The sequence below is a fragment of the Hyperoodon ampullatus genome (genome assembly GCF_949752795.1).
Source record: "Hyperoodon ampullatus genome assembly, chromosome: 3".
NCBI lineage: Eukaryota > Metazoa > Chordata > Mammalia > Artiodactyla > Ziphiidae > Hyperoodon > Hyperoodon ampullatus.
This window is the reverse complement of record NC_136916.1, coordinates 149,399,163-149,412,705: the sequence shown is the minus strand read 5'-3', so window position 1 is coordinate 149,412,705 and position 13,543 is coordinate 149,399,163. Positions and strand designations below refer to the sequence as shown.

Below are 13,543 nucleotides of genomic sequence, written 5' to 3'. Positions count from 1 at the left end.
AAACTAAATCCAGAGTTGATCTAAATTTGCTGGGTCACAAACTGCTCTAAATTCTTGACAAAGTGAAATCATTGGCAGGTTATTTCATCTTCTTATTGACCTTTAGATGATAATGGAAATAGACATCAATCAATAGTGAAAGACCCAGGAAGGTATCAGGAAGGTGAATGTGAAAGCATGGGTAAGCCACAAAGCATATAATCATTTCTTAAAACTTTGGGAATTAAAATACCTACTTCAGTTCCCACATAAATATCAGAGTCTAGTCAAATGAAAAACAACTTTTTATATTTTTGTGAAATACTATCTTTTATAGTATATAGATATAACTTACATCTGTTCTTCTGTTCATTTCATTTTTAAATGGTAAGATAAAAAAAAAAAAAAAGAAAGAAAGAAAGAAAGAAAGAAAAAAGCACCAAAGATCTGAAAGGCAAAATGCCACAATATAGCAAGCAAATAGTGTTTTCTTTATCCAGGCATAATTACATGAGCTGTTAAAGTAGAAAAGATTTTAAAGGAATCATTTAAATAAAACTTAAAGGGAGATGTAGAAGGTCCTTTTAGTGAGTCCAGCTTTTCGTATTCATACTATCAATCTCTTTAAATATAAGGATGTACAAAGCATGAAATTTCAAAAAATGATGACATAGATGGAAACTAAAAATGCTTTGCAAAGATTCAAATGCATAATGTACTGCACTTACAAGCATTTCTTTTTCAAAATCTGTATTTGTAAAGGCACCAAAATCATTAGTTTCTCACAAGGATTTCAAGGCATTAATAAAATTTCCTACCAAAAAAATGACTCTCCAGACTAAACACCTAAGTACGTGTCCTCTGTTTTTTATCAGTATAATTCTGGGCTTTAAATGCTATAAATATATAAACGGAAAGAGAGGCCAAGCGGTGGTGTCCCTTAGTTCAGATAAAGAGCTACTCATACAGAATAGCAGGTTTTAAACGTCTAGATTCTACTGCCCAGAATTTAGTAAAATTTCCAAAATAAAATTGGGGAGACTCACCTAGACTGCCAAATTTTAATTTCGCCGGAAGGCATTAAAGAAGACAACTAATACATATTATCATCAATAATTTATGAAGGAAAGGATAGTTTAATATCCCCAAGAATAAGAAACCCATCATTTCAGAATAATGGGCAGTTTTGTGAATTAAACAAATGTACCTTTAAGTTAAACTCATTATACTGCTCTCATCTTTCCTGTGTGGATGGGACCATATAGTGTTTTATCACAGAGCAGCCCCATCTCCAACATTTTGTAAGAGAGGGCACAAAATGTGACAGAAAGCCCATACAATGTCTATAATTGGGGCACCCATTTTTAAATTTAATATAAGTAAAACAAAGGGAAAAAGGAAGAAAATACCTCCTTTACACAAAATAGTCTGTTGAATTTAGAATGTGCAGTATGTGATTATATTATCAATGTCTAAATGTTGCTGTTTTCCTTGAAAAGTGTAGTAACTGAAAAGACTGAATCAGTAAAGTTGAACCTAATCATTATTTTTCTACTTTTCCTTTGTTAGAATAAATACTCAAAATATTCATTGGAAAAACAGCACCCAAAATAGTTAAGTTTATGTATCAGCAGTCTTCTGAAGCATTCAAAGTGCTCAAATTTACATGTTATAAACATGGATACTCACAGCCTATTTGAAATACACATATGAAATAGACATTAGCTATGCTTTACAGTAAGTAAGATGAATGGACAAAAGGAGCAGTGATTAGAAAAGTTACATCCAAATACTGGTTCCTAATAATATATTCCTATCAGCTGATTTAAAAGACTGAATATTCCTTGAAACTGATTTTTTTGAACTACCACTCATTTTAATAAAATTCAAATTTTTTCCTAATTAAAAAAATACCATCAAAATCTGTTTAAAAAATGGAATTCAATAACTGGACCAATTTTACTTTGGGAAGAATTTTTAAAAAGTGCAATGGGAAAGCTACTACCACTCCCTGCCAGGACGCAATATGGCTAAAATATTCAAAGAAAGAATTAAAATAAGAGTATATAGATACAACGTCTAATAGAACTAGCCCATATGCTCAAATGATTCCAAGTAGAATGTGGATACACTCTCCGGTTAGTGGATTTTCCAGATTATAGTTTTGCATTCTCTACTCTTCTGCCTCCTCTATATGGATTATCCTATCACTCATTTGTATCTGGATCAATGGCTCCACATTAAGGTACAGAAAATATGGAAGTGAGAAAATCTTGAGCACTCTCATTTTGTTAAAATTAGGACCCAGATTTTTTAAATTTTGAATTTTTTATTTAAACACCTCGGCTAAAATACATTTTTGGTGGTATTAATAGACTAAAAATTAAAGCTTTTAAGAATGGTGTGGAGTAGTGGCTCCCAGTACAGGCTTTGAACTTATTAACTGTGTGAACTTGGACTTACTACTGAACCTCTCTCTGTCTCAGATTCCTCATCTCTAAAATGGGGATAAAAATGGTATCATTCTCTTGGGGCTGGGACAATAGTTGGGATAACATATTAAGGTACTTAAAACAGAGCCTGGTGACTATGTTCATTAGTGTTAGCTACTGTTATTACTGTTATTGCTACTACTTATTCCTGGAGTATTTGAAAAATTCATTGCATTTATGGAAGATTACTGAAAGAGTTGAACATTGTTTAAGTACTGTATCAGTCAGTCCTGACAAAGAGAATTTCAACAGATGAGAAATGTTCAGAGTTAAGAAAAAAGAAAGTCAATAATTGCAAAGAGAAGATCCTTCACAAAAAATAGTATCAGTTTTCCCCATCAAAAAAGAACTATTCAGGGCTTCTCTGGTGGTGCAGTGGTTGGGAGTCTGCCTGCCGATGCAGGGGACAAGGGTTCGTGCCCCGGTCCGGGAAGATCCCACATGCCGCGGAGCGGCTGGGCCCGCGAGCCATGGCCGCTGAGGCTGCGCGTCCAGAGCCTGTGCTCCGCAACGGGAGAGGCCACAATAGTGAGAGGCCCGCGTACCGCAAAAAAAAAAAAAAAAAAAAAAAAGAACTATTCAGGTCTGTATTCTGGATGCCTAGTGGAAACCTGAGCAGCAAGAATGTTCTCCCCTGGAAGCCACACTTACCCCCTGTTCATCCAGTTTCATGAGTTGCTCTGTGACTTTGGGGGTGTTGAAGGCCAACCGCAGGCACTGGACGTTGAGCTCGGGAATCACGTGCTCCAGCACTTCCTTCAGGGGCAGTCCCCGGGCCGTCGAATGCTTTGCCGTTGAGGGTATGGCATCCTCCAGCACTGACCCTCTCAGTGTCATGAGCTGAAAGAGAGACATGTGCTCCAGTGAGATGAGCAAATACATCAAATGCACTGAAAGCCCAGTCTGAGGTCCCCCTTAGGGAGCTGGAAATGACATTTGATTGGTTGAGCCAGTGAGGGAGAAAGGATGAGGGAAGTGATGTAAGATATTTTATATATGAAAAATGAGACCAACACCTTCGAGAAGACCCAGGCAAGTCCAACAGAACTCATAATCAAGCCTTCCGAGGACACTTCCTTAAATACTAAATAAAGTGTGTATTTCCCTAGAGAGCTCAGAAAGCTCAAGGTCTCCATATAGCTATACAATGCCACTCACACACTCACCAGGAAATTAAGAAGGAGCTATCCCTGAGAATATCTGAAGGCTAAATGCTGAGAATTTAGATGTTACACCTTTCTGAATTATAAAAGGTAAGGGTGGGGGGAGAGGAAGTTTTAAATTTCATAATGTACTGTTGACTAGCTTAAACTATTCCCATTCCCAAATGCTGCTACAATAGGACAGTGATTATAGGTAGTAGAGTGGCACCATGAACAGCATTTAAAATGACTTTTCCTTTACGCTTATGTCTTGAGATCTCTTCTATTATTATGAAATAAAAACATAAGCAAAGGAATTTCCTTAAGTAATGATCTGTCGAAGTAAACTAGTCTTAATTATCAGACATTTCCACGTGGTACGGTGACCTAAAGAAAAAACTCATTAAGTCCAACGAATTTCTGTTAAGTGTGTAGGTTACAAGGCGCTGTACTGCAACAGGAGCAAATGTTGAGGGCTGGGTGTGGCATGCAAGAGGGTGAGAGGTTAAGAAATACCCATTCAGGAGGATATATCTACTAAGAAAAGTTTAACAAGGTCAGGTTCTACAAGAGTCCAAAGGCAGAAAAGGGATCACCGTGGCTCAGGGCATAAGGAAAGGCCCTCATGGAAAAGGGTGGCACTGAAAAGGGGCCTTGAAATCTAGGAAAAATTATACAAAAAGTGTCAGAGAGCAAAGGTGTGGAGATGAGAAAGATCGGGGTGTGAGCGGGAAAGAGCGATTGCTGTAGCTTAGCTGGATCTAAGTGAGCCCAAAGGGGCAGTGGGTGGTGAAGCTACAGGCAGGCCAGAGCCCCGAGCCGAGTGCACCCTGACAGGCGTGCACCTCATCTGGCTCCAACCGGCCATATCAGAACTTGCTTGCATAGGGATGATGATGTAAGAAAATTCAGTTGGCAAATAAGATGAACTGCCCGAGGAAGAAACTACAGGTATGAGAAAACAGAAACAAACTGTAAACCGTCTTCAAGTAACAGGCAGAGGGTGTGACAGGATTAGCAGGGAAAATGGAAACCAAAGGAAGAATCACCAGGGAAGTAAAATCTATAACTGTGCCAACTGATGCAGAAGAGAGATGGGGGTAGGAAAAGCCAAGGTTACCAACCTCTGACTCTCAAGACAAGAAAAAGGTGCTTGGGGTATCTGCAGTCCGTTCATTTGATTAGTATCTTTTCTTTCATTTATAAATAGTTTGCTTTCAAATGACAGTTGTGTAAAAAATATCTTTTTCCTGTGACTTAATATCTAATTTGACAGAAATAATTTTTGTTTCGTTTTTTAAATCACGGAAATGGCTGAGCAACTCGCGTGCTCCTGGGGACAGGAGGCTGCAAAGGCTGGACGTATTTCCAGCTAAGAACCCCAGATGAGGAACGCTTATCATTGCTAATCCTGCACCACAGGAAGACAGCAGCCCACCTCAAGAAAGCCAGAGCAGAAAACCAAAAAGGAATGATTCCTTTTTATACCCGAATCACTAGTGTTACTGATATTTTTGTTAATGACTTCCAGAAACAGGAAGAGAATCCTCCTAAATCCCTGTGCACCCATGCTTAAAAGCACTCACACCACAGATTTTGTTCATAAACAAACTGTCATGCTTCCAAATACATGTAAATTCCTTTTTTGTTTCTTTGTTGTGCAATGCCTATTTCTACTGAAAGAGATTTGTTTGTATTTCTGTTATCTTGATGCCATCTACTGAAGCAACAGCAGTGTCACTGTGGTGACTATGTTTTCTTTTTTCTCAATGGATTTATTAACAGGAGCAATCAGTAGCATGAGAAGCCCCTACAAAGGCATAAGAATTAAGTCTCACTTTATTATATACTCAGTGAACTGCCTTCAATGGGAAGGAGTGAACTGCCCATCCTACAATGTGCAGCTCTGGAGCAGAACCAACATCTAGAGATATTTCTATCAAAGGACTTTCATTAGTTTATTTCTATGAAAACTCTCATAAAGATACTGTAACCGAGCAGGACCCTATGGGAGCCTTCCCAGGACGGGCCTTCCCCCCATATCCTCTGCTTTAGCTCCTCTCAGAAGCACCTAGATTTGATGCAAATTTCCTGAGTTGTTCTGCAGATGTGAAACCCCCCCACCAAATGGAAGAACTACTTGATTACCCTCAGTGGTTTTTTCTCAGGCCTCCTGGAGCCTAAGGACTCACAATGTTAACCCCTGTGACACCACCCTGCTGCCTCACCATCAGCCAATCAGAGAACTGTGCACAAGCTGATCACGTACCCTGCGACCCACCCCCACTCCTGGCCTTTAGAAATGCTTTGCCGAAACCCTTCGAGGAGCTTGAGGCTTTTCAGGGCATGAGCCACCTTGTCTCCTTGCATGGGTTTGCGATAAACCTCTCTCTGCTCCGAACTCCGACGTTTCACTTTGTTTGTCCTCGCTGTGCGTCGGGCACACACAAATTTGTGTTAACAATATTACAATTAAACCACACTTAAGGATTATTTCTATCGGAATGAAAAAAATTACACAAAGGCTAGTGGCAATTCATTAAATAAACGTTAGAGAGGAAGGAAGGAATGAAGGGGGAGGGCTGTTTGAAGCGTCAGGCACGTAGTCACGAACCACTCAGAGTCCTCATCTTCCCTGAGCTTATATTTGAGTGGGAGAGTCACAAAATGAACCAAGTAAGTAAGTACAGTGCATGAGATAGTGGTTAAGTGTTCATGAGAAAAAGAAAGCCTGGAATTGGACATGAAATGAGATATGAGGGAGTAGAAATTTTAGATCCAGTGGCCAAGGAAGGCCCCTGTAACTTAAGAGTAAAGGCCAGAAGGAAAAGAGAGAGCTGCGGCCACGAGGATGCCTGGGGAGAACACTGAATACAGAGGAATAGGGACTATCGGAGCCCTGAGACAGAGGGGTCCTGAGATTGCCCGGAGGGAAGGAGGCCAGTGTGGCTGGAAGGAGGCCAGTGTGGCTGGAAAAGACTGAGTGAGGGGGAGTTTTCGGAGATGAGGTGAAGGTCGAAAGCAGATGCGTCTGGACTCCTAGGCTAGCAAGGAGAATGACTTTTACTTGGAAGATGGGAAACCATGAAAGGATTTTGAATTGAGGAATGACAAGACGTGGATTACATTTCTAAAGGACTCCTGCTGGGCTTGAAAGGATGCAGGGCTTAAGGGCACAAGCAGGAAGAATGGTTCTTGGAGAAAGATGATGGTGGCTTGGCCCAGGCAGAGGCAGTGGGATTGGAGAAGCGGTAGAATTCTGGATACATTTTGAAGACAAAGTCAACCACTTTTGTGGACACACCCGATGTGGGGAGCAGGAGGAAGGAGAAGAGAGGAGTCAAAAGTGGCCTCAAGGTCTCTGGCTTGAGCAATTGTAACAATGGGGTTGTCACTGGTTAAACATTAATTTGAACATGAAAACTGGTGGTAATGGGTTTCTGAACCATGAACAACATTCGGCTTGGATGTTTCAATCAAAGGGTAAGGAAGTGGCCCCATGGACCGTTGAAGGGGTTGGCAGGAAAAGGACTGAACTACAGGACTAGAGAGAAGCCTTAAGTGTGGTTTAATTGTAACTGCAGGAGGGAGGTACAGATCGAGCATTTGAGGCTAAGGCAGGGAGAAGCAGAGGGACCACATTCACTTAGGATAGGAGGTGACCTGGAGAGAGAGGGGCTGTGACCAGCCGTGGCGTGCCTGCAACGCAAGCTGGAAGGGACAATCATGGACACCAGAGACAGGATCTGAGAACGAAAGTACCGATTTAGAAAGCTTCAACGTCCGGCATGAAGAATGATAGGATAGTGGCAAGAAGAAGAAATTGAAATGGATAAAAAACATAGAAAAGGAAAAGTATGATGAGGACTTAAATCAGAGTGGCCTTGGGGAGGGGGAAAGGTAAGGACAGGAAGGACAAAAACAGGTGGGAGGAGGTAAGTGTGGCTCTCAGAAATCCGGTGGCGTCTGAGGAGCGACTACCGACACCCAGCTTCAAAAACACAGTGTGTCCTCTGTGCTTTTCACGTTCAGCAAAAGTACTGACCCTGCTTAACGATCAGCTTTGGCACGGAGAAAAAGGACCCTACAGCATGTGAGTTCTTCGTTTCTCTCGCGCCACTCGACACAACACGAGATATTAAAGCTGTGCCTTTAAAAATCCTCTTTTTAATTTCCCCAGAGTTCAAGCTGAGGAACAATTACTAAGTGAAGCCAACCCCTGCAACCTGCCTTGTATTCAATGGGGGAAATGAAGCCAAATGCCCTATTTAAACTAGTTTCAGAACCATTATTTTCTAGATACCTCGAGGGAGCATTAGGCATTAACGTATAACAACAATCCTAAAGTAATCTGGTTCAAAGAGGCAATAAATTGATAGCTGGCACAACTAAATATATGTTTAGAAAGAAAACAAAGGAAAAGAACCTCATAGTCCCAAACTTGTTCACGAGTTTGTTTTTTTTTTAAATGCTTTGTTGGCTACTTTATGTTTCCTTTTCTTTTTCTGACCTGAATTTCATTTTAAAATAAAAACTCACATATTATGTGTACTTAGATCCCTAAAGAGCTCCAAGAACCTGTCTTACCCACAATTAGACAGCCTCTGGTTCAAACAGTCCGCATTTTAGGCCTCCGAGAATAGGTCCAAGATGGCAAAGTGAAAATGCAAGAATAAAAGAGTTTTCTTGGGTCAAGAAATGTCCTAAGCAATAGTTTGGAAAAGTGAGTTAAGTCTTGGCTGACCCTCTCTGCCTCCTCAAGCTGGCTCGGTGCCTTCCGGCTGCCCAAGCAGGATATGTAATATCCAGTTTGGGATTCTGAGGACTCCAATTTCCTTGGGTCACACTTAATGGACATATCTTTCTGTGAATCAAAACTCCCATTCATTTATTGCATCTATCCAGAGCTAGATGGGAAGAAAGGGTCCAGATCTAACCATTATGTCCAGCCCTATCACCACCGGAAGGAATGAAAGGGGTCTTTGTTTATTCTGAAGACATTTGTAACCATGAGCTATTAAATTTAATTGCTTTGCTACTGCTACTACTCTATTTTTTCCTCAATTAAATTAAGCCTCAAGTCTTTCTCATGTGCAACTTACCTCACTAGTTCTAAAAATTATTCGGTAGTTGTAGGGAGATCCATTTTCTTTCGTTTCTTCTGGTTTTTCCCTTCGAATGCTCACAGCCACCGGACCAAGATTCTCATCTGCCCCAAAATAGTTCCAGTGTTCTTAGGTACAATGACACAAAACAAAATTAGAATATTTACAGAACACTTAAAAATGTTACATGCTGCTTGCTATTTAGATCACTCAGAAATTACTCCATACCAATAAAATGTAAACGCGTTTAACAAAATCAGTATTCTTCAATGAGTTATAAAAGTAAAGACTCAGCTATGCAGGTTTAGTCCCAGAGGAGGTAAGACAACAGAGGTGGCCTGTTCAGGTGTTTACTACTCGGCAACTTACTGCTCTGCTATTTTTTTAAAAAGAAATTTGTGTTTTCTCCTTATAAACAGGCTATATTGTGTCAGGGCTTCTTAGCTTTCATAAAAACAACAATAACAATAACAACAAACTCCCCCGAAACCTATTGAGAACAAAGTTTGCATACGGAGGGATTTCCTGCAGATTAAAAAAGATTCCCTGGACTGGAGAGGGGTCTGTGAGTTACTCGGCAGCTTTCCTCCCACATTGCCCAAGTAAGATGGAGTCTTAGCTCAGAGGTAAGAGCTTCAAAGTGCCCCTGGGAGGCAGAAGCTCAGACCCAGGGCTCTGGGCCTCACCAATGGTTCCCACACAGTAAGCACAAAAGGCATTCCACGGAGCCACTGAACCTGGAGGGAAGTGAGGGCTGGGATAACGGGTCTCTCCTAGGCAACCAGTGTGGCCGTGTGACTAATGGTGACTCGGGGGCCTCTCTCCTCAATGTCTGGCATTGCTCCAGACTCCAAACCTTAGCACAACCTTGGGGTTTGGGGGAAAGTGTCCAAATAACTGGTGTTGACTTTACCTTCCTCCTGACAAGAAGGAAGGTCGTGATCAAAATTAAATAAATTTACAGAAAACGTAAAAAGTGATATTTACTCTACACCTAAATATCTACTTCTTAAAAAAAATTAAAATCGTTGATACAGACATGATACGTTTACAGACGAGAAAGCGAATAAAACAAATATATGAAAAGCCAGAACAGATAACTTACTTTTCGAACCTCCAAAACACTTACTTTACATTGTCCTATTTCATTTACATGTGACATGGTTAAATGACTGAGTTGTGACATGGTAGCTTATTCTCATACAAAATGCATCAATATTTGAAAATACATATTATTCTCATACAAAACATGTATTTGAAAATCCATGAGAATAATAAGAAACAACAGCATAAAATATCTAATCATGTAATTTTAAAATTTAGGTAATACGTATGAAAATGCTTTGCAAGTACTAAAGAACAATTATAAAAGATGTACTCATTAATATCACGGGCTCTCTAAGAATATTATCATAATCCATGGAAATTCAAAATAAGGGAAACACAATGGGAATACAAGCAACAAACATCTCATATATGGACAGCTGAGAAACAACCCAATAAACATCACAAAATTCATGTACAAACACTTATGTACATACACCCTCAAAGCACAGCACGTGAGAATCACACTCAGAGGTTATTTACTCTTACTTTGCACATAATTTTAATAAGCGTGGTTGTCTGATCTTCAAGCCCACAGCTTGATTTCAGAGGTGTGATAATTCCAGATGTTGACCAAGTCCAGGGTGTAGGGCTGATAGAGACTTTCATGCAGACAGCAATGGGACAGAACAACTGACAACAAGGAAGAAAATAGAAAGGGAGGAGACAGAAATCGTATAAAAAAGCGGACAAGAACTGAAAGAGAAACAAGACAGCAGCAGTCTGGGGCCATTCACTGAAGGAGCGCAGAGCTTAACAAACTTCAGAGCATATTTTAAGCCGGCAGCAGAGCACACCAGTGAATGTGTCAAAGATGAGCTTCACATTCATTATATCCTGTTCCTTGCACTTCATGGACTCTACTGAAACCTGACTCTCCAGAAACTCCTCAAACACCCCCACACACAAATGTCAGGAAGGGCAGGTGAGGCTGCTATTCTCTGCTGCTGGAGAAATTCACAAAGACGGGGGTCCTCTCAGTTAGTGTCAGTAACCTCAACTCGGGCTTCCCTGGTGGCGCAGTGGTTGAGAGTCCACCTGCCCATGCAGGGGACACGGGTTCGTGCCCCGGTCCGGGAAGATCCCACATGCCACGGAGCGGCTGGGCCCGTGAGCCATGGCCACTGAGCCTGCGCATCCGGAGCCTGTGCCCCGCAACGGGAGAGGCCACAACAGTGAGAGGCCCGTGTACTGCAGCAAAAAAAAACAAACAAAAAAAACCAAAAAACTCCCCCCATCTACCTTCTCTCAATCTTAGCAGATAATGGTGTCTACATCACAAAGAAGATAAAGAGCCATTTCAGAAGCAACTGTCCTCACTTTCCACCATCACACACACTTAACCTGGGTTCAGACTTCTGCTTCCTTTCCTTTACAATCTAAAACCCAATCTCCCCCGAAATTCTGGTCTCCACTCATTCCACCTTCCCAGGGACACTGATGCCTGATCACCCTCCCTGTATCTTCAACTTCCCCTCTCTGTCTGCTCATTCCCATCATCATTTAATCAGGCTCAAGTCTCCTTCATCTTTAACCATAACATTGACCCTCAATTCCTTATCCACCTCCAGGTTATCTCCTTTTTCTTTCCTTCCATTGGAAACTTCTCGAAAGAAATGCCTAATTCTTCACTTTAGGATTCCTATCATCTGACACCATTGCACAGTCACCAGTGTCAGCCTTAAAGTTAAAACAAATAGAAACTTTTGGCCCTTATCTTGCTCAAATTCGCCACAACAACTCGCCAATGGCACAGTTGGCCATTTCATTTGTTTTCTAGAAACACTCATCCTGGCTTCTCAGACACCACCCTCTCCTGATTTTCCTTCCACCACTCTGGCTCTTCTTACTCAGTTTCCCTTCCTCTTCCCATCTGGAACCTTCCATCCACTCTCAGAACTTCCACTGCCACCTCAATGCTGATGACTCTCAAGAGTCCACCTGCCCACTCCAGACGTCTGTGAGCCCTGGATCTTTACATCTACCTCACGGGACTCACTGTTTGTTTGTCCCATGGCATCTGTAAAAGTGGACCCACCATCTTCCATACAAACCTATACAGCTCTCCCTGCAACCCCAATTTCGGCGACTGCTACCACATTCCTCTAGTTGCTCATGCCAGACCCAATGTCATGCCTTGTGAATTCTAGTTCCTAAATAGCTCTCAAATCCACCTACTTTTCCTCCGTCTCACTGCCACTGATTTACCCTCATCATCATTTGCCTGGATGTCTGTGAGTCTTCTGATTGATTGGCTTTTCCTGATTGGCTTCTAAGATGCAAACTTGACCATCACTATTAAGTTTATAACCCTCCTCTGGTTTCCCACCGGTCCTTGGATACTTCCCGTGGCTTCCCAAAGGCTCTCACGGCCTGTCACCAGCCCATCACTCCAGTTTCAACTTGGACATTTCCATCATCCTTCTGAACTCTGAGAACCAATCATACTGAACTTCTCAACTCACTATGCCCCTTCTCACCTGAGACACCCTAACCTAGAACATTCTTCCCACAACTCCTCTTTATTTGACTAAATCCTCTCATCCTTCAGGTCGCATCTGAAATATTATTTAGACACCCTCTCAAAGAGTGATTGAACACTGGAGCAAAATGAAAGTGTGTACTTTGTATAGTAACAATAATACTTTAAGAATTCATAAAAATACAAATTAGGGAAACCAAATATTTAATATATTTCAACTACAAAAATTTAGAAATGTTACAACAGAAAAATGTAAATTTATAAAAATACAAATATTAAACACAATCATTTGAGTATAAATTGGCAGATAAAATAATAGCGTTATTTTAAAAAGAAACTAAATCCTATATAAAAATGAAGAATATTGATTTAAAAATGAAAAAAAATTAAAGATCATTTAAACTTTTTTGTGTGTGTCGTCCTCAACACCTGGCTATATTTTTTGTGGGATTTTTCCCAGCTACTGAAGAAGTACATTGCTGAGTTGGGGGAATGCTGATGAGATCATTATAAACTAACTTCTAACACCTTCTTCAGACTCTATGTTCAAACAAACTCATCTCTGGTTTGATAACTCCAGGAAGATCTTTTAAAAACTTATTTGTGTGTTTGTGCAGAAACATCAATCTTTTTTTTTTTTTTTTACTGAAAACGAGCTCTAGCTATTATTTCCAAGAAAGCATTTCCATTTGATCTTTATTTCAGTTTCGTCAGTAGAGATGGAGATTCTGGTCTGGCTTCCTGTGTTAAATTCACTAATATCATGTTCAGACTCTACTTGTTCAAAAAGTCTTTCAACTTGAGTAAGAATTATTCTTACAATAAAAGCCTTGCTTTTGGTCCACCATCCATTTTTCTGCTCCTGAGGATTACAGAAGTATAGACAAAAATCCTTTCTACATGAACACAACTTTTTCAGTTCAAAATCCGAATGCAATGTATAATTCGCCAGTAGAGGAGTCTGGTTCAGCAAATTACCTTAAATTGAATTTTTGAGTCTTTAAACTTTGATCTCAAGACACATGACTTTTTTTTTTTTTTTTAAACTTAAAACCCAGCCTTTTAGGGACATCCTGTGTCCAGTCCTTCTGGCCACTCTTGCCGCTGCCCATCCTTCAAGTTCACTGGACTGCGGTACTTTCCTCTTGGGACCACAGCCTTGGGGCAGCACTTCTGCACTTGCTCCCCTCTGCAGCATGTTTTATTTCTTCCTACCAGCCATGTACCTCCACCTTTTGC

General features: G+C 40.7%; 1 protein-coding gene across 8 annotated transcripts in view; it reads right to left on the bottom strand.

Annotated features, from left to right (window-relative positions):
- The window catches only part of SIPA1L1 (signal induced proliferation associated 1 like 1), a gene marked incomplete at its 5' end in the record, with an annotated part of 138,339 nt that overhangs the window by 108,668 nt on the left and 16,128 nt on the right, over positions 1 to 13,543 (bottom strand). For all 8 annotated transcript variants that reach the window (XM_079700216.1, XM_079700217.1, XM_079700221.1 and 5 more), the window contains 2 exons: positions 3,123 to 3,311; positions 8,716 to 8,846. In XM_079700216.1, coding sequence (XP_079556342.1) covers positions 3,123 to 3,311; positions 8,716 to 8,846 — 320 coding nt within the window. The remainder of the gene's footprint in view (positions 1 to 3,122; positions 3,312 to 8,715; positions 8,847 to 13,543) is intronic.